This window comes from Dermochelys coriacea, chromosome 3 (assembly GCF_009764565.3).
Source record: "Dermochelys coriacea isolate rDerCor1 chromosome 3, rDerCor1.pri.v4, whole genome shotgun sequence".
Lineage (NCBI taxonomy): Eukaryota > Metazoa > Chordata > Testudines > Dermochelyidae > Dermochelys > Dermochelys coriacea.
Genome location: NC_050070.1, coordinates 121,933,050 through 121,952,456, shown reverse-complemented (window position 1 = coordinate 121,952,456; position 19,407 = coordinate 121,933,050). Strand labels below are relative to the sequence as shown.

Sequence of the window (19,407 nt, the reverse complement as noted above, 5' to 3'; positions counted from 1 at the left end):
TCTCTCAAAGCACTGTACAGTATCAAGAAGAATTGTGACTCATTAGCCAGATTTGTGCAGTCTTCTCACCAGATGGAATGATGCAGCTAGAACATGAACTATTTACCTTATTATTTAGCAAAAATATAACAAGTACTGGGCTCACCGGTAAATCGTTTCTTCCCAGCTAAGTCAAATTCTGACACAGGATCGGAGCCGGCAACACTGATCTCTGGATAGTCTGTCTCAGGCACTGCTTCTGTAGTAGTAGCAGCAGCAGTAGTAGTAGTGATCACGGTGGTGGTTGGAGGCAAAGTGCTCTCAAAAAACTCATAGTCTTCAGAAGACACAAAGAAGAGTTGACAACATTAGCTTGTTCCATGTTAAACTGGCTTAAACTTGACAGGGAACTTATAGTTTCCCTCATGACAAACTATGATGAGAAAACTAAAGCAACGTTCACCAGCAGACTTCACATCACAGTGTTCACACACTCCTTATTGATTTTTAAGTCAGAGGAGAGCACGCTTTGCTCTTCTTCCCAGGGCTTACAGCAAACTAAACAAAACAAAGACAGTCTTTGCACCAAAATAAGGATGAGGAAAGCCTCCATTTTCTGCAGTTCACTTTACTAACTATAAAAATAATAGTGCAAGAAGGGATTTAAGTTTGATTTAAAAGGAACTAAGAGGGAAGAAGCGAATCTGTTCCCTCAAGCAATTAACATGCATTTTAAAAAATGTGTGTTTATTGATAATACATACAAGTTGTCCACAGAACTCAATCCGCTCCCATTAAAGTTAATAGCAAAACTGCCAGACTTTAATGGAATGCCTAATGATATTAAACAGAGTGGGACACGCAACAGGAGATACGCATATGTGTCAGATACAATAAACATATGCACCAGTTCAAGGGGAAAATAATAATTTTGCAAAAAGAAGTGTGGGGAGACATCAGAAAATAAAAAAATCAAGTAAATAGGGAAACAAAAATCTTTAATTTGAAATTCAAACTGTCAGAAATTCAAAGAGAAGGCTGACTCACTGCACTTATTTGGCATGAAGGGTCTTATTCACAGAGAGCTGTGCTTGCTTTTCAGAAAGGTTTAATCTAGTCTAATCTACTCATCATGGTTCTTATATAACCATCTTTGCTATGCTATCAGAATGCCCCCAAATCATATACATCAATCTTTCTCTCAGTCGCCATCCCCTCCAGTGAGCAGCCACTGGAATTGGTTATTTTTGTACTTTTTTGTTGGTGTTATTGTGGGAAGTCTAGGTCAAGGAAGGGAATTTTTTTTCCCTTCTGCTCTAAAAGTCATGAGGTCTGTAATCATCCTGTTTTCTAAGGGTAAAGAGCAGGGAATAAGGAAACCCAGAAGACCACCAGCTGAATTCATTGCTACTTACCCCTTATGCAAACTCATCAGGTTAAATTTACCATGATAAACTAAACACATTCGTATGGCAAGATTCTGAGTTGACACTCACTCCCTGCAAACCTGAGGATAAGCCTGCTCAGAAACTGAAGCCAGATCCTCAGCTGCAGGAGAGGGGGCTGTAAGCCACCTTTGCACCATCTATTTTACACTCCTGGAACAGCTTCCCACTGGTCTGGTAAAGTGGTGAATGTTAGAGCTACCCAAAGGCTTAGATTGACTGCCAATGGCTGCCAGGGGACATTGACAGCAAAAGAATCCTGGCCCTGTGCCATTTCCCCCATGCCAACTGCAGGAAGGAGGTGGCATGAAATTCACTACGAGAGCTCTCCACTGCTTGAGGAGCCTCCCTACACAGGGGGGATTCTTCTGTGACTGGGACGGGAGTTTTAGTGTAGCTTGCACCACTGGAATGAAATGAAACAGCCCTAACACAGTGGAAGATCTGACCAGATGAATCTATCAGTTTCTCATGGTATAATTTCTCTGTGCTCAGCGGGTGAAAGTCAACCCTGTGCAGAGGGCCAGAAAAAGGCCTGTTTACCCTGGAAGTCCCACTTAAACACCTAGTGCACTCAGAACAGCTTTATTTTCTATTTTAGATTAATTCAGCAACTTTGCTTATTTTTGGTTAGGGCTGGATTCTGTAACAGGAAAGATAAGGGCAGGATTGAAGCAGTGTCCTTTAGAAGTGTCACTTTGAAAAATGTCTTTTTTGGTCATGAGTTGAGTTATAAGCAGGCAGATTCTAAAATAACAGCAAGTCAAGCTCTTTCTGGGCCACTCTCTTCAGTCTGTTAAATTGACATTGTGCTGCTTACATGCAATATTGTATGGCACAAAGTCAAAGGGGAATCTCCATTGGTATGATGCTGGAGGAGGCAGCATTGGTGCCTACTAAGCCAGCTCCATCACAGGTGTAAGGGGAAGTTGGGTGCAGGGTGGGGCAGGGGCAGGGTGGCATGGAGATCCACTACTCCTGATCCCCCACTGATGTACATTAATGTAATCCATTCAAGCACATTAATGGGGTAACAGAGAATCAGCTCTCAATTGGACCATTTGTGACACTCTACTTTGGAGATCACTTTTGCTCAAACATTGCATATGTCTACATTGGAATACAAGCTATTGTAGCTACAATAAAAGTGAAGCCAAGGCAGCAGAGGCTACCCAGGTTCCCAGGCGGGGCCCTCCAGCCTGTGCTACTAGTCATCCTGCTGCAGCTCCACTCCTATTGTTATTTGAGCTCGCTAGATAAAAGTTAGCTTGCGTATGTCTGCATGTGCTACAATCACACCTTTCACTGCAGTGTAGACACACCCATTGTCACATTTGCTGAAAATGCTTCAATGATTTGAGAATACTGGGCCCATGTTTCCTTTACACTGATCTGGCTGTGAGTTACTTCCACTTTAAATCCCCTTCGAAGACTCTATTTTTCACAACCACCACAGGGTTGCTTTGAAACCAAGGGGCATGGCTCCAGCTCATGATCCTGGTGATAGCCTGCCTAAGTTCCCATCCAATATGATGCAGATTTATTCTTTACAGTGCAATGTTGGGGGGGGGGGGGGGAAGGAAGACCACACAGCACTTGCAAAGGACTTCCCTAATCAACCAGTACCTTCGTCATAGATCACATATGCCTCTGGAGTTGCTGTCACATCCATATCCAGCCCTGAGAATGTATCTATCGAAGGAGGAAGAAAAGAGAGCACAATGATTAAATGATACTTGCCTCCCACAATTACTCTCTGAACACATTTTAAAATACAAACTGAAAGATATTTAATCCATATAATAATGAGACAACACCAGCAATGGTTCTAGATCACATGATAATAGGTGCACTATGAATATCTGGAGTAGATGAATGGGTGGTAGCACAAGCTAGCCAGGAGGCATGATGCTGCTTCTTGCAGAGCTGCTGTACAAAATACCCAGCAGTGCATCCTCCAGGAATTCTGCCCTGGGGGACCTACAGGATTCTGTATACAGCATCCCTGTAACAGCTTGTTGTGGTTTCATGGCAAAAAAACCATGACATTTATAAGCAAGAATGGGTGAAGCAGCGCAGATAAAATAAGAACGACAGGGAACTTCTGCTCAATATGTTTTAGATGCCAGATAATTGGGATGTTTACCACTGTGTATAATAGACTTCCTTCCTCCCTGAAAAGTCACTTCAGCAGCTCTGCAGATCATGGATTCTCTCCTGGATCAATTGCTATCTTGTGAGTTTGGGGCTTTCCTTGCAGTCAGAGAAATGTATTTTGCAGTGCCTGTGGCTCAGGGAAGCCAGAGCACACAAGACCTAGACTAGCCATCCAGAACAGTACTGAGAAAATAGGAGCTTCCTGATGGATTCTATTAAAGGTAGGGCCATGTTAGAGACCATCAGAAATGAAGAACTGGGTTTTGGGAGCAAGATGTGGTTGGGATGTAAGACAGTACATGAATAAGAGCAGGAGGAAGACCTCAGAAGGTTTAGATACGTATCTGAATTCTGGGAGGCTTGCATCAACCTTCTGAAGTCTTTTTGTCTCACTTCTACTCTATAGGTTGTAGGATGTAATCCAAAACTATGGCTTCTAATAGGCAGGGACACCAATTATAATGGCCCCAATGATTACCATAGATGGTTACTGATCTCAGCTACATTTTCCATAACATTTTAACAGCTCAGGCACAAAATCTCTTTGACCATACTTTACCATGATGCTTGGTGACAATGAAAAAAGAAAATTATTTGCCTTTCCAAAGAAACCCAAAACCAAAAGACCTCATTCCAAGTAGAATTATGCAAGGCTGGTTTTATATATATTACTATTGGCACCTATAATAAAGATATTGTGTATGTGTGTACACAAAACACATGCACAGAGGCACATACATAGTTGTACATACACGTACACATGAACACACTCTATCCTTCATGTAATCTAGTTGCATACACCAGTATATATTATATTAATGTATTCAACTACTTGACACATTTCATACTTTAACATTGTTCTATACAGGATACTTTCTAAAGACAAGTAACCTTCCCACTGTAGCTCTTAATAAGATATATACCTTTAATATAACTAACATTTTCTAATATATTATATTAAGATGTGTTGAACAATTTCAATTTCCAGTATTAAAGAATTAAAAATAAAATCTGAATCATCTTAGAATGTCTCATTTATTTTTATTAGAGAACAACAAACATACAAACCTTCATTTTCTATTTCTTGCTATTACATTCAGACAAAAAAAACCCTCAAACCCTAGCTGGTATAATACAGCAGTAATTTTAGTGTCAGAACAAATTTTGAAAATACAGGAAATTGGCTAATTCTTGTCAGACTTTAACAAAGCAAATGTCTGACATTTTCTCATGGTAAACTTGTGCAGCTGACTGACAGGCAATCATACAAAGCATTGAATGTCTACTGCCAAGCTAGCATATGACCCAGTGCATCTTTGGGTGAAGACAGTGAATCTTCCCAACATAGGCAGCTGGTATTGATCACTAGTTATAATGTAAACACTCCTTTTTGAATACTGCCAGATAAATTATTGAGTATCAGATATACACGAAGCTTTGAACGTGTTAATGTGCAGATTTCACTCCTTAATGCTTCCCAGCATAATTGCCTCTTGTCAAGACAATAGTCTGATTATATGGAGAAATTGTATTTTCTTTTGTGTTTCGTCAAGTTCTCCAGTTTACAGGGCTGTATTTTCTCAGCAGAGCTGTGGCACAGAAATGGCGTAGTTGTTGCAAAACAAACAAAATCCTCCGGCAACTTTCTGTTTTATGTGTTTTTATGTTTATGTTGATTGTAGTTCCTCAGTTAGCTCCTCCTACGTTGACTGTAGCTCCCCAGTAGGGTTTACTTCGACCTGCTACCATGTGAGAACTATAAACTTCCTTGTCTTAACTAGAATTTTTCCACATTCACCACAAGTCAGCCAACACACACAAAAAACAACTCCCTTTTCCCCGAGTCTGGGCACATCCAGGGCTGAGTCGTCTGGGAAATGTATGCTTGGGCTGCCAAACTCTTTTCTGTTAAATGTTGCTGAATCTAGTGAAATGTTGACAATAAATTGTGCTGGGACAAGCAAGTATTCTGCCAAATATTAACAGACTTTGCCAAATAATTAGTATAACATGTGGTGGCATTTTTGGCACTTACAGTCCAAATCTGTTGGGAAGCCAAATACTTCTGGTGACAAAATATCAGGCTCTGGAAGAATAACTGTTCTACTAAAGACCCAGACAGAGGAGATAGACAGTGCAAAAACACCCTTTGGAAATATTCAGGACAGAGTAGCAATTAAAGTTTGGGGCATGTTGGTAGCGCTATATAGGAACTGGTTATCCTCCTTCAAATGTAACGTAGCAGCTGTTAAATAGGCACCTTGGAGGAGCTTTCATCTCAGGGATGTTCACCCAGACAGGGCAGGCTGTTTTATTGCATGTGTCAAACGTTGGACTAGGCAGCCAAGCTGAGGTTATAGAAACGTTATGGAGAGAGAAGCAAACATTTATTCCCCATAGAAATCCTCATAACTCTGAAGCGAGGATTAATATTTCTCAACCTATGTCATACGTATGTTGCAGGATTCAGGAAGTGTCCTGTCCTTTCACACTTCCAATCTGATGCATTGGCAGAGACATTCTTGACATGCTCTACTTCTAAAGAGGAACAGCTGTTTTTTCTGCAACATGCAATAAGGCTCTCTATAGATTTGGGTTGATCCATGGATGATATAATGACTCTTTTGCAAAGAATGAAATGTGGGCCAGAGCTTCTGGCAAACTGGACACTGGAAAGGAAAGAAATATTAGTATTTAAAAGGTTCTTTAAACTTCAGAGAAAAATCAGCCAATGCCTTTATTAAAAATAATACTGTGAAATATTTTAAGGGCCAGATTTTGAAAGCTTTGATGAGATTCAAGGCAGCCTTATTCCATGAAAAGTCCCACTGAAGTTAATGTGTCTGCTTGTGGAATAAGATACTGCCTAATATAAAGGGAATTAGAATTTGGCCCTCATTTATTTTCATGGAGATATTATTATGCGTCTTCAAGATGCAATCAGTGATATGGTCAAAATAGATGCAAAAAAGCTGCCCTGTTGTCTTTAAAGAGTCATACTATAGAGGAAGAACAGTCCAGTGGTTAGAGCACTAACCTAGCACTTGGAAGACCTAAGTCCTTATTGTGACATAGACCTCTTGTGTGACCTTGGGCAAGTTCCTTAGCCTCTCTGTGCCTCAGTTCCTCATCTGTAAAACAGGGCTAATTCCTACCTCACACAGTTGATATGAGGATAAGCATATTAAAAGATTGTAAGATGCTCAGCTGCTCTGGTACTGGCGACTGTATAAACATGGATAGACACTATAAAACACCCAGGCTGCCTAAGAAATTAGACTCATCTTGAATTGCCAGAGGTGGAGAATAAGGAAAAGAGACAAAGGTAACAGGGAAGATATAAAGGATTTCCATATTAAACTCAGAACTATGGGGGGGGGGTGGGAAGCACGCCAAGAAGAGTCAATGGCTCTCACCTGATTTTTCTTAAAGTGGGTCTCTACCAAAACCACCTGCTGCTATAATGAAAGTAAGATAAGCCCAGGAAAAATCTTAACGAAAGTAAACTGAATCACAAAAAGGAAATGAAAAGATAATGAAAAAAGTGCCTAAAAGGGAGTTGGCCTGAGTTAGCAGTAATAATACTAAAAACAATAGAGATAAGATCTGTCTCCACCTCAGTCCCTTGTAAAGAACAGCTGTAAAAAAATGACGATACAGTCAAAAATAGTTACCAATACTGGAAGACAAAGCACTTCGATGAAAGCACTTCACAGCATGAAGCAGGGGTGGGCAAACTACGCCCCGCGGGCCACATCCAGCCTACCAGCTGTTTTAATCCGGTCCTCAAGCTCCTGCTGGGGAGCGGGATCTGGGGCTTGCCCCGCTCCGGCACTCCAGCTGGGGAATAGGGTCGGGGGCTGCTCCGCGTGGCTCGAGGAAGCAGTGACATGTTTCCCCTTCAGCTCCTATGCACCCCACTGCACTTTAACCCTCTGCCCCAGCCTGGAGCCCCCTTCTGGACCCTGCACTCCTCATTTCTGGCCCCACCCCAGAGCCTGAACCCCCATCCAGAGCCCTCACCCCCTCCCACAACCCAGCCCCAATTTTGTGAGCATTCATGGCCCTCCATACAATTTCTATACCCAGATGTGGCCCTCAGGCCAAACGGTTTGCCCACCCCTGGCATGAAGACACACTATGAACAATGGAAAAGGAACAAATGGCCAAGCAAAAATTCTTTTCTAAAAATAGCTAACAGAAAAGAAAGATAGGGAGGGAATTATTGATGTTACGGGTGAAGCATAGTGGTTTTCCCAGCATGAATTTGGTGTGGCTGCACTTCTCACCAGTGAAAAAGCCACAAAATAGCTATGCTGGTCATCCTACATGAGTGCCAATAACAAATACTAAGTACTTGACCATCAGGTGGTATATCACACATATTTAGGCCCCATCAGTAGGATTCCTTACAGGCACAGAGTCCTGCACTAATGCATCTGTTTGCAGGGTTGGGGCCTGAGAGAGTTTCTGAACATTTTACAGGTATGGTACACTATATCGTAAACTTCCACCTGTGTTTCCATTATCAAGAGTCAAATTGCCCAGACCTCACACAAGAGGGGGTCCTAACTAATAAGAGTTTAGAAACCTCTAAAATGATCCCAAATAGCTTTTCCATATATTACAATGTCATGATTTTAAAGGTTTCATCTTATGACAGAGAGGAGGGATGTCCCAGGGTGCTAGTCTGGTGCTTGGGAGATACACGTTCATTTCTCTGCTCTACCACAGACTTTCTGTATGGCCTTGGGCAAGCCTCTTAGGCTATGTCTACACTGCACAGTTCACCTAGATGACTGGCACTTTAGATAGCCTAGGCCAGGTATGAGCATCTTCTCATCAAAGCCCTACCTATTACTATCCTCTGGATTCTTTCCTAGTCAATTGTGCAGAATTTATCTTCCCTGGAGGAAAGGGGGAATTGTGGGAAGGGCACTGGAAGACTATCAGAACTTGAATGATTTTGTCTGCCTCTTCACTGCAAAGTGGGTGGGTTCCAGTCTGAGTTAAAGCAGATCTCAGAGTCTTACCTATACCCAGCCAACCTGGGCTTAAATCACCTCCAAACCCAGGTCAGAGACTTCTCTGCATGGATGGTAGACAAGCTCAGGCTAAAACGCAGGCAAGAGTCTGAGTTAACTGTGCAGTGTAGACATAACCTAAGCCTCTCTACTGGAAAACTGCAAATCTCACATTGCCAAATGTTATAAAGGTCCTGTTTCTGACCTTTATGGATTGTGAGATATCAAACCTCAAATCTGTCACTGATCCCATACTGAATACTGTCCATCCTGGGTCTCAGGCCAGGGTAATAAAGAGAAAGAAGGAGAGTTCTTTTAGTTCAGTCTTGATTTAAAACAAACAGCCAGTGATTTTTAGAAGATGCTAACAGTTTGGGATGTTAGAATGGGTGGCAGGGAGATGGACTGGTAGGCAGAGAGCAGGCGAGGCAGTCAAAGGTACATATGTCCGCAGTTTTTCATATGGGTATCCATCCACACCACATCCAAGTGGAACTCTTAAAGACACATTTAATAGTTAAGGCTGGGATTTTTGTTAGGTGCCTAAATCCACTTGAAATTCAAAGCTCTCTCATGCTAAAGCCTGAACAAATGGGAATATATAAATATCAGGAACACTGCAAATCATAGGTGCAGTAAATAAAAATAAACAGTCAGCGGCAAGATTTAAGGGCACCTACAGCAAAGTCCTACTTGTGTTACTGTCTCACAGAGATTAAATTTAATATTTCTTTGGCTCTGTGTGTGTCTCTCTCTCTATCTACACACACAGATGTATACATAGTCAAAAACAGTTACAGATTACCTGCTAAATAATGAATACTAAGAATATAAATAATAACAGTTCTGCCTATACAAGGTAATAAAATCTCTCAGACAGATTACTCACCCAGTACAGCTGATAGAGGAATCTCCAATCTTCTGCTCATGGCAGTTTTTGTAGAAGACGTTTGCGTCCATCTCAGCTCATCATCAGCTGTCCATGTCTCTTCTTTCCATCTCTTCTGTGCTTTCTAAACTGATAGTGCGGCTCCGCAGATACCATTTACATTGTCTGTTTCGAAATCCAGTTACAAACTTCTGTAAATGGGGGGCTTAGGACAATTCAGTAGGCGTGTCCAGGCCCCAATTTTGAATATAAGGAGCTGTTTTCTGATGCTGCTTTCAAATGATGCATGGGTTGAATTTACACCCAGTGTACACAAGCTCAACAAAACTGACTTCGGTGAATTTGTTCTTGCTTACTTCAGATCTAAATTTGGCAGTGTTATTAGCTTCTATTGCTGCAACAGAGATACAATGACACGCAAGGTCATTGCTTTATATTTAATGCGGGGAAAGGAAGTTCTGTATGGCCCTCTAATTTATTCACTTATAGCCAAGGCAATCTTTCCCCAGCTCCTAGGAGTGACATGCTGTTTTTCTTGCTTGCCAATCTATATCTGCTCCTTGTGTGTCTTCCAGTTATATCTTCCTACTTTACTAACAAAAACAAACTTTTCCTATGGTTAGAACACTGCGGAGGCAACAGCTATAATGACTGAGATGGCTTCAATCTCTGTTTATAATCCACTCGTATTCAAAAAATGACAAAAAAGAGAGTGAGCGAGAACTAACAGCTATGAGAGGCAGTGTTGACTAGTGGACAGCGCTCAAGACTGAGACCCAGAAGATCTGGGTTCTGTTTCTGGTTCTGACACTGACCTGCTGCTGGGTGACCTTGAGGAAGTCATGTCAGCTCTCTGTGCTTTGGTTTCCCCATCTGTAAAATGGTGATTTTATACTGATCTCATTTGTAAAGTATTTTGAAATCTATGGCTATAAAGCACTATATAAGAGCTAGGCATAGTTATCAGAGATGGGCCAAGCTCCCAAACTCTGCTCAGAGCTAGAAAAAGTTTGGGTCCAGATTTGCATTTTGCAGCTACGATCCATCTCTGTTATTCACAGATGGACCCAGCAGCCAGCAGTCAATAAAGCAATGTGACACAGTGACAAAAGTCAATGGAGTTACACTGATTTGCACCAGCTGGGAATCTGGCCTGCAGATTTTATAGTCTAGACTCCATAAAGCACTTGCTTCTCATGGACAGATGACGGTAACTGATAGATATACAAAATTAATGTGAAGCGTGGAAACGGTAAGCAACCCTATATCAGTTGGTATAGTGCAGATGTTCATCGCGAATATCTCCAACCTTCTACCATAGCACTGAGAGACGTGATTGAAGAGTTAGATTAGCTAATCATGTTAAAGAGGGAATTTATGCAACTTATTTATAATCAACTGAAAAGGCGTCATCTATAGAACAGTTGCAACTCAAGTGATAGTGCATGTCATCGGGCAAATAGTCCAGGGAAACCTGGATAACAGGTTCCTCTGGATTAAAGTGTTAAGGATTATAGTAGAAAAAGTGACTATATAAAAAGGCCACCTATTTACTCAATAGTTCTGCACCCATTATAGTTTTCAAGCACATCTTCTCAATTTAGTGAGAAAAACAAGTTTTTATTCCTACTGGCAGGACAATGAACAGGCAATACAGCTACGGAAAAGCAAGATGGTTTATATTCTGCTTCATGCACCATCAACAAAATTGTCAGCTAAATTCTAAGGACTCTGTGCTACTTCTACTGGGGTCAATGGCATTTTTGTCATTTACTTGAATGGATGATGAAACAGGCCATAAACACAGAATATGAGTTAATAGCTGCTTATGATGAGGCTAGAAGCAGAAAGAACCCAGACTGATTTTCGTATCCCAAATTGAGGCCCCAACCAATTCAGCAGAGAAATTTCACATGTGCCTAACTTTTAGCAACATAAGGAGTTCTATTGAAAAATCAAAGTTCTCACATGCTTAAGGTTAGTCATGAGCTTAGGTACTTCGCTGAATTGGGGCCTGAGCTTGCAGGGTTGGCCATTAGCTTTTAAACTGAGCACATGTGATATGGAAATGATTGAGAGAGAATAAAACTACAGCCCTGCTATCCCTTTTCTGGTGGAGACAGTACTTTAAAGCTCATAGCACTACTCTTTCAGCCTTTAAAGATGCAGCTGTTTGTTCAGAAGCCAAAGACCTAGGATCTTGGCCAGAAGAGTGACCGTTTAGTTACTTTAACTTATACAGTGCCGCATAGCCATCTGGAAAAGGGGCAGCTACATGGAACTAAATCAAGGCTGTGATTCAAAGCTCAAGGAAGTCAATGGGATCAAGCCCCAGTAGCTAGCTGATAACAAGTATTCATTTTTATGAGAGTCTCAATAATAATTTGTGATTTGACAAGCCTTGGAGATTCTTTGCAAGTATGTGTTGTTTCAGATTGCAGCGAAATACTGAAACATTCCTCTTGCCTTTGTCAGATGGCAAACACTTCGAGTTTTCTCTTCCACAATCAACTGTCATTGGTAAGCTCGGAAGATTGCTTTTAAAAAACAAAGTTTTCATTTTATATTTTTGTAACTGTGCAGTACAGCCACACATATTGTGACTCAGGGACTGGGGGTAACCGGATGCCAACTGGCAGAGGGCACAAGGGTTATATCGAGTTTTACAGGGATCCCCTGGGTCAGATTTATCCATAACAGTTCACTGAAGGAGGGCGTGTGATGTCTCTACCAAGAGCCAGTGGCCCACTGGTCATCACAGTCATTGGAAAATGTATGTATGTACAATATTTAAGAAGTTATGTGTCTATTCCGAAAATTATGTTCTTAAGGTCTTGCCTGGTTAAGGCAGGTCACTAGGAGGTGACATATCTCAGAAATGTTCCTTTCAGGCAAGAGGTAGCAGACACCTATCTCCCTATCTGGTCATATATGTTCTGTGTATTGTATGCTTCACAATGTAGACCTATTTGCATACTTGGCCAGGGGCTAAATAAGAGATGGCAAAATCTACAGGAGAGGATATTTCCAAGATGAAACAAACAGCAGGGGCAGGAGGTATATCTTGGGATGCAAGGAAATACAGAATCCATTGCACAGGAGGCAATCTAACAGCATGTGTCTCTCATGAAGGAGGGTCAAAGCTAAGCCTGGCTGTAAAACACTGCCAGGATTTTGGGTGAGCAATACTCTACAAGGCAGAAGAGTATCTTGTTAATTATGGGTAGGCTGTAAAATACATACAAAATAAAATCATAACACGCAAACATTTGTTTCCAGTAATTCTACTTGCTACACCTTAAATCTCTGTGCTATGTCAAATAAATGTATATTTGATTTCACTATAAACATATCTCAGTGCTGTGTGTTAAGCAGCCTGATGATCTGGGGTGGAACTGGTAAAAGGCACTCTACTCGTAAGCTCTGGAAGCAGCAAATCTGTGAACATGATGATTGTCCAGCAGACCAGGGGCTGGACACTCCAGGGAGATGCTTGGAGGGCTCAAGAGTTGGAGTGTGCTTGTTGCTAAGCTGTAGAGAGACAGCGGGGTCTGTGATGCCTAGAGGGAAGTGCTTGTGTTGCCGATGGCTGGAGGAGTTGAGAAACTGACCCATGGCAGGCACACACAAGACTTTGTCACACTATGGACAGGTGGTAGCGAGGTGTCTCACAACCTTGGCTACCCCAGGAAACATCACACCTACTATTTGTGTTTATATTATTGTTACCTTCAGCATTGCATTCAGGCAGGCCATCAATCCCTTTTACCAACTTGCCATCCTCATCATACTGAGCATCAGTGCCTGGGGGACATGTAGGTAGTGGTTTCTCTGTCAGAAGCTCAGTAGTTGTGGGTTCAGCAGTGGTGGTGATGATGGTAGTTGTGGTTGTAGTTGCAGTTGTGGTTGTTGTGGGAATTGTGGTTGTAGTTGTTGAAGAAGTTGTTGTCTTTTTAATCATTTCAAGACCAATCAATGGTTTCCCTCCAAGGCTTACTACTGGTTTATCTTGTGCACTTGCTAGAGGTTTACCGAATCGCCCATGTCCAAACAAGGGTAATCCATCAGGACTCACTACTGGAGCACCACCAGCATCTGCAAGAGAAGAACAAAAGAAAAATATCTAATTGCAGATTCTCTATGTTTTTAAATCACGGTATTTAGCATCAGCAGATTTCCATTTAGGAACCCAGAAGTCCCACACCTAGGGGAATGGAGAAATGATTCAGGAGGACTTCATACAAACCACAGCGTCATCCATTTTTATTAGCTGTTCTCTGAAGAGATTCCCAAGAGTGTATCAGAACTAGTGAAGAGAGGTATAGTAAATCCTGAATTAAAATAGGTAAACACTGCTGGCTGGGATGCTGAGGACACAGCCCTTTCCATGACTGTGATTCAGCAGCGTGTAATAGCACACAGAAGGGGTTTCATATATCCATTTCACTCACGTGCAAAGATTACACCTACTTTCATCTCACATAGGTAGGTGAAAACATACATGGACAATTGTAAAAGGATTTATACCCTGACCCCTAATGTTACACACCAGAAGCAAGGTTAAAAAAAAAAAAGGATACTCTGTTAGTCATTTTCTTTCTCATTGCAGCATCCTGTCTTAAGTTATGGATATAGCAGATGTTCTCTGTAACTGTGTTTCATCTGCATGTACTACACGAGTCCATGAGACTTATTTAGATGGATTCATATGTAACCACCAGTGATTTCACATATATCCCACAGTTATTTTTTATTATTTCCTATTAGTTTTAAAGAGAAAGCCACAAACTATGCTGTGGATAAATTAAGGGAAAATAGTTATTTATATCTATATACTGTGACAAAGTTCCTGCTCTACCTTGGTGGGTCTTGCGCTGATCGGCAGATTTGCTCACCTTGGAGCTTCACGGCAGCCCTCAGCTTGGCCGTTTTTCTGAATGCACAGTCCAGGTTGACTCCTCCTGTGTCTGACTAGGAGTTGGGAGGATTTGGGGGGAACCCGGGCCTGCCCTCTACTCTGGGTTCCAGCCCAGGGCCCTGTGGAATGCAGCTGTCTAGAGTGCCTTCTGGAACAGCTGTGCGACAGCTACAACTCCCTGGGCTACTTCCCCATGGCCTCCTCCCAACACCTTCTTTATCCTCACCATAGGACCTTCCTCCTGGTGTCTGACAATGCTTGTACACCTCAGTACTCCACAGTCCGTGTTCTCACTCTCAGCTCCTAGTGCCTCTTGCTCCCAGCTCCTCACACGCACACCACAAACTGAAGTGAGCTCCTTTTTAAAACCCAGGTGCCCTGATTAGCCTGCCTTAATTGATTCTAGCAGCTTCTTGATTGGCTGCAGGTGTTCTAATCAGCCTGTCTTAATTGTCTCCAGAAGGTTCCTGATTGTTCTGGAACCTTCCCTGTTACCTTACCCAGGGAAAAGGGACCTACTTAGCCTGGGCTAATATATCTGCCCTTCTATTACTCTCCTATATCCATCTGGCCCGACTCTATCAATACATAAACAGCAAGATATTCACATATACCATACTTTCTACTGGCTCATTCACACAATCCACATAGACGCAACTGAAACTGACTTCATACACATCTGGACTGCATAGGAATGCAGGATTAGTTTTTAAGGCCCAGATCCTCAAAGGTTGATTTCAATGGGAGTTAGGTGCTAAATAGCTTTAAGAATCTGGGCCTAAGTGCATATGGGCTTCCATGGTGGTGCCAGATGCGCTCAACTTCTAATTACTTTGTGGTCATTGAGGGTCCAGAAGCATTCAGCGTCTCAAAGAACTGGACTCCATGTAAGAAATATGCCTTGTCTTTCTGTATATACATGTGTTAGTACAGATGCTGTGGATACTCTCTTTAAAGATCTGGGTACTCCATACATGACGTACATGTCACCTCATGAGGAGGGCATGTTTTTTTTCTACTCACCCTCCTGATTTCCCTACAGAGATGCCATGTCCCTCTATCTGTTCTGATTGCCATTTCCAGCAATACCACCTGCTCAGATGCTGTGTTAACAGAAATGACATTTCAGCATAGTGGATCTGTGAGTAAAAGGGGAGAACACCTGCTAACACACAGATTGGATCCAGCCTCTCTCATTTCAAACTATAATCCAAAAGCAAATCCAAATCCAAGATGGGATCCTACCGCTAAGATTTTCTTCCTCCCCATTTCTAACAATGAGCCATATCATGAAATCCTTCTCAAGTGTGAAAATCAGCCATGTGAGCAAACTGGGAATAGAGGAAGGAGAATACTGCAGAACAGTATTCAAAGTGATTCATACAGATTCCAGGTAGCTTGCTTAGTTTGAAGATATATAGCCATATGCTAGAGATTTACTGATGAAAAGTGCAAAATGAGGGTTAGATATTATTATTAAATTTTGCTGCTCCATGAACATTTGAGCAATGGAGTTTGTGGTCACCTGAACATTTTGGGAAAGTTGTTCACCAAGGATGATAGCCACCCCTGTACAGAGAGGTCAACAGAAGGTCTTGCATTACTTAAGGTCTCCTTGTGAACTTCACTCCATGTGCACCCCAGTATTCGTATTCATATCCTGGAAGGCTCACCCTTCATGTAGAAAGTCCTCACATCCGTCATAATACCATTGACTTAAAAGATCAATCATTCATCATGAATATCAAATAGTAAACAGCCAAGAGTTAAAGACATAGATAAAGCAACCCATAGGATGGAATACATTTGCAAAAAGTTTTCATCAATTAGGAATAATAACTACATTAGCTAAAATAAAAATCTATTCATGGATAATTCCCAAGAAAAATAAGGGCTAAACTCCCTGGATAAAGTGTTCACTACAAATAGTTTGTTCAGCTCTACTGAAAAGAACTACAAAAACTGAAGAGAGACATTTTTACAGAGCTTCTAATTCTGAGCAAAAGTTAAAATGATATTTTTAAAAAGTACACAATGACAAGTTGAAGCCTTATAAGGAAACACACTTAAAATAGTGGACATCTCAGTGAACAGGTTTTTGGTTTTAAAAAGAACCACTGTGGCCAAAGGGGAGTATATTTGAGGGGTCTGAACTGTGGAACTCATTGCTACATGAAGTTATTGAGGCCAAAAATCTTCATACGGTGCAAGGAATAGGACATTTATATGTATAACAAGAACATCCGGAGTTGTCATAGTTAATGGGAACAAAAATGAAAAAAATTAAATACATTAAACCTTGTGTTTCAGGGTTTAAACTGATCTCCAACTATTAGTGATCAGGATGAGACTAATTGAGGGTGGAGCAGATTATCCCACCTCTGCTTCTGAAGTGTCTGGTGCTGGTTGTTGTCGAAGACAGGATACTGGACAAGATGCACATTTGGGTCTTATCCAATATTGCAAACAGCTACATTTCTTTGTTTTATTCTCAACTCTGTTCAAAGGGGATGCTGTCATGATTGATGTATTTTTAAGAACCAAAACATTATTACTGTCAGAAAGCTGGGATTGTTCTTCCCCCAGTAATTTAAATCTCAGCCACAGGAATATTAAGTGTCCTTTTAGCAAATGACCTACCACTTTAAAATATCCACTTCAGGGAAAAAGTCAGCAGTCATTTCAAATTTCCATCTCAGAGTTAGTTTTGTGGCTAGATCATAAGCTGATGCATTTCATGGGCCAAATTTTCTCTGGCAAAGTGAAGCCAGAGGGCTAAATCCTCTGCTGCCATGGCTGGCAACCAATCAGGGAAGCAGCAGGGATGGGTTGTCAAGTAGCGAGTCATGGCTCTGATCCTCTGCCTCAGGAACAGAGGATGCATTTTGTATCCAATTCTGCATCCTCCAGGATGTCACAGAACCCCATTCTGTTGCACATTTACAGATGCAATTACAAAGAGATAAAGGGGGATGTGGCCACAGGGAAAGCAGCCTTAGTTTGCAGTATAGTTGTGAGTGGCAGCCCCAAAAGCAATTGTTCCTATACAAAACCACCCATGCAAATTATCCCTGTTCCCAGCAGGAACAGCTGTGTGGGAGGCTATTCTCTGGCTGAATAGAGGAGCAGGTTAACACTATTTGTACAATATATTTCATACCCATACCTATTTATAGATTGAAGAGGATATAATTGTAAGCTCTTCAGGGCAAGGACTGCACCTACCTCTGTGTTTGTCCAGCATCTATTAAAACAGGGCCCTAATCCTGTGTAGGGGTGGTGTGTAGCTGAGCTCCCCCTGGAAGAGCCTGGAGTAGAAATCATCATCTTCCTTGCTTGCTCCATGTAGGAAGTAACTTAATGCAGCCCTTTTTTGGGTTCCGGTTACTTCCTCTCATACTGACTCAGCTCTGATCAGGTTGAGAGTCGAACTCTCCCTCCCACCTACTTGGGGGAGGAAGACACTACTGGGTGCAATACCACGTACCCCTTCACACTCATGCAGTGAAGAGGATACTCCCCTTATTGCCTTGTGCTGCCATATTAAGCTGGGCCACAATCCGGCCCTAAATAAATTCAATATGCCACTTCTGCCATATTTGCCAGAATTTTGCATCACTGATAATGAAAACTATTTTTTCTTTAGGAAGAAAGTCTGTCCTTACCAACAATAGTGCGTCCATCTCCTCCTAGTTTCACTCGGAGGGGGTTTCCTTGGGAATCTTGGAGGTATCTTCCTTCAGCATTTAACACTAGCCCTCGATCGAGATCTACGATCTAAAAAGCAGTGATAGAAATACTGAAACTCACCTGACATGAAAGAATGTGAAATTAAATTATACCATATTAGTAATTCCAGGGGAAGAGAGAAGTTTGGAGTTAAATTTTTAGAAGAGCCTGAATCACGTAGGGAGAGATTTTCAAAGGAACAAATGGCAGTTAAGTCCCTAACTATTAACTGTGTCTTTGAAAATCACCTCATTAGAAGTCGAAATCCATAGGACTCCAAAATTACAAAAGCACTTTTGAAAATGGTATTTAGGCTTGTAAGTGCCTTAGGCCCAAGTTTTTAAAGGTATTTAGGTGTTGCTTAGCTCAGTATTGTAATGCCTAAATAATTTAGGAGCCTAAATCTAATTTTCAAAGGGAAGCCAAAATCCCATTGACAATCAATGGTAGTGAGGCTCCTAAGTGCCTAAATCACTTTTGAAAACAAGTGTTAGGCTTCTAAATCAGTTAGGCATTGAAAAGCTGAGTGCATCAATGCCCTAAAGACCTTTAAAAACCTGGGCTGTAGCCACTTTTGAAAATTTTACTCACCCTTTAATTTTAATTGTTTCCAAAAATGATTTCATTTGTTTAGAAAAGGAAACCAAAAGGTTCACATGCAACAGGCTAGACAAAATGGAAGACAGGTGCTAAGTGTCAGATCAAAATAGTTTACATGTTTTAAAATGCCCGTGTGCATGTTTTTCACACTACCTTAAAAATGTCTTCCAAACCAGGCATTTGAATATGTTCATCTAATACACACGAAGAGCGCTAAAATGCCATATGACATTTATTTATTCGCATGCTGTTATTCAGGTTGCAGGGTACCTTACTCTGAGTATTCTCATTGATTTCAGTGGGATTATTTGAGGAGCGAGGCACAATCAGTGTGGGGCAGAAATAAAAATTCCTTCCGTACATAGGCTGGTTATCAACATGGTAGGTGGGATTTGCCCTGAATGGCAGATTTTAGAAGGCATTTAGGCACCTAACAATGACTAACAGCATATTGGAAACTATGAGGAAAGGGATAGAAAGCAAGACAGACAATATTATAATGTCCACCCCTTCAATATTGCGTCCAGTTCTGGTTGCCCCCATCTCAAAAAGGACATAGTGGAACTGGAAATGGTTCCGAGAAGGGCAACAAAGATGATCAAGGCCATGGAATGGCTTCCAGATGAGGACAGATGAAAAAGATTGGGACTGTTCAGCTTGGGAAAG

General features: G+C 41.5%; 1 protein-coding gene across 1 annotated transcript in view; it reads right to left on the bottom strand.

Moving 5' to 3' along the window:
* FNDC1 (fibronectin type III domain containing 1) overlaps window positions 1-19,407 on the bottom strand; it is a 125,516-nt gene that overhangs the window by 35,727 nt on the left and 70,382 nt on the right. The window contains exons 10-13 of the mRNA XM_038397624.2: window positions 18,078-18,189; window positions 13,224-13,589; window positions 3,051-3,116; window positions 146-316 (exon numbers count right to left, since the gene is read on the bottom strand). Of these exons, the coding sequence (XP_038253552.1) occupies window positions 146-316; window positions 3,051-3,116; window positions 13,224-13,589; window positions 18,078-18,189 (715 nt within the window). The remainder of the gene's footprint in view (window positions 1-145; window positions 317-3,050; window positions 3,117-13,223; window positions 13,590-18,077; window positions 18,190-19,407) is intronic.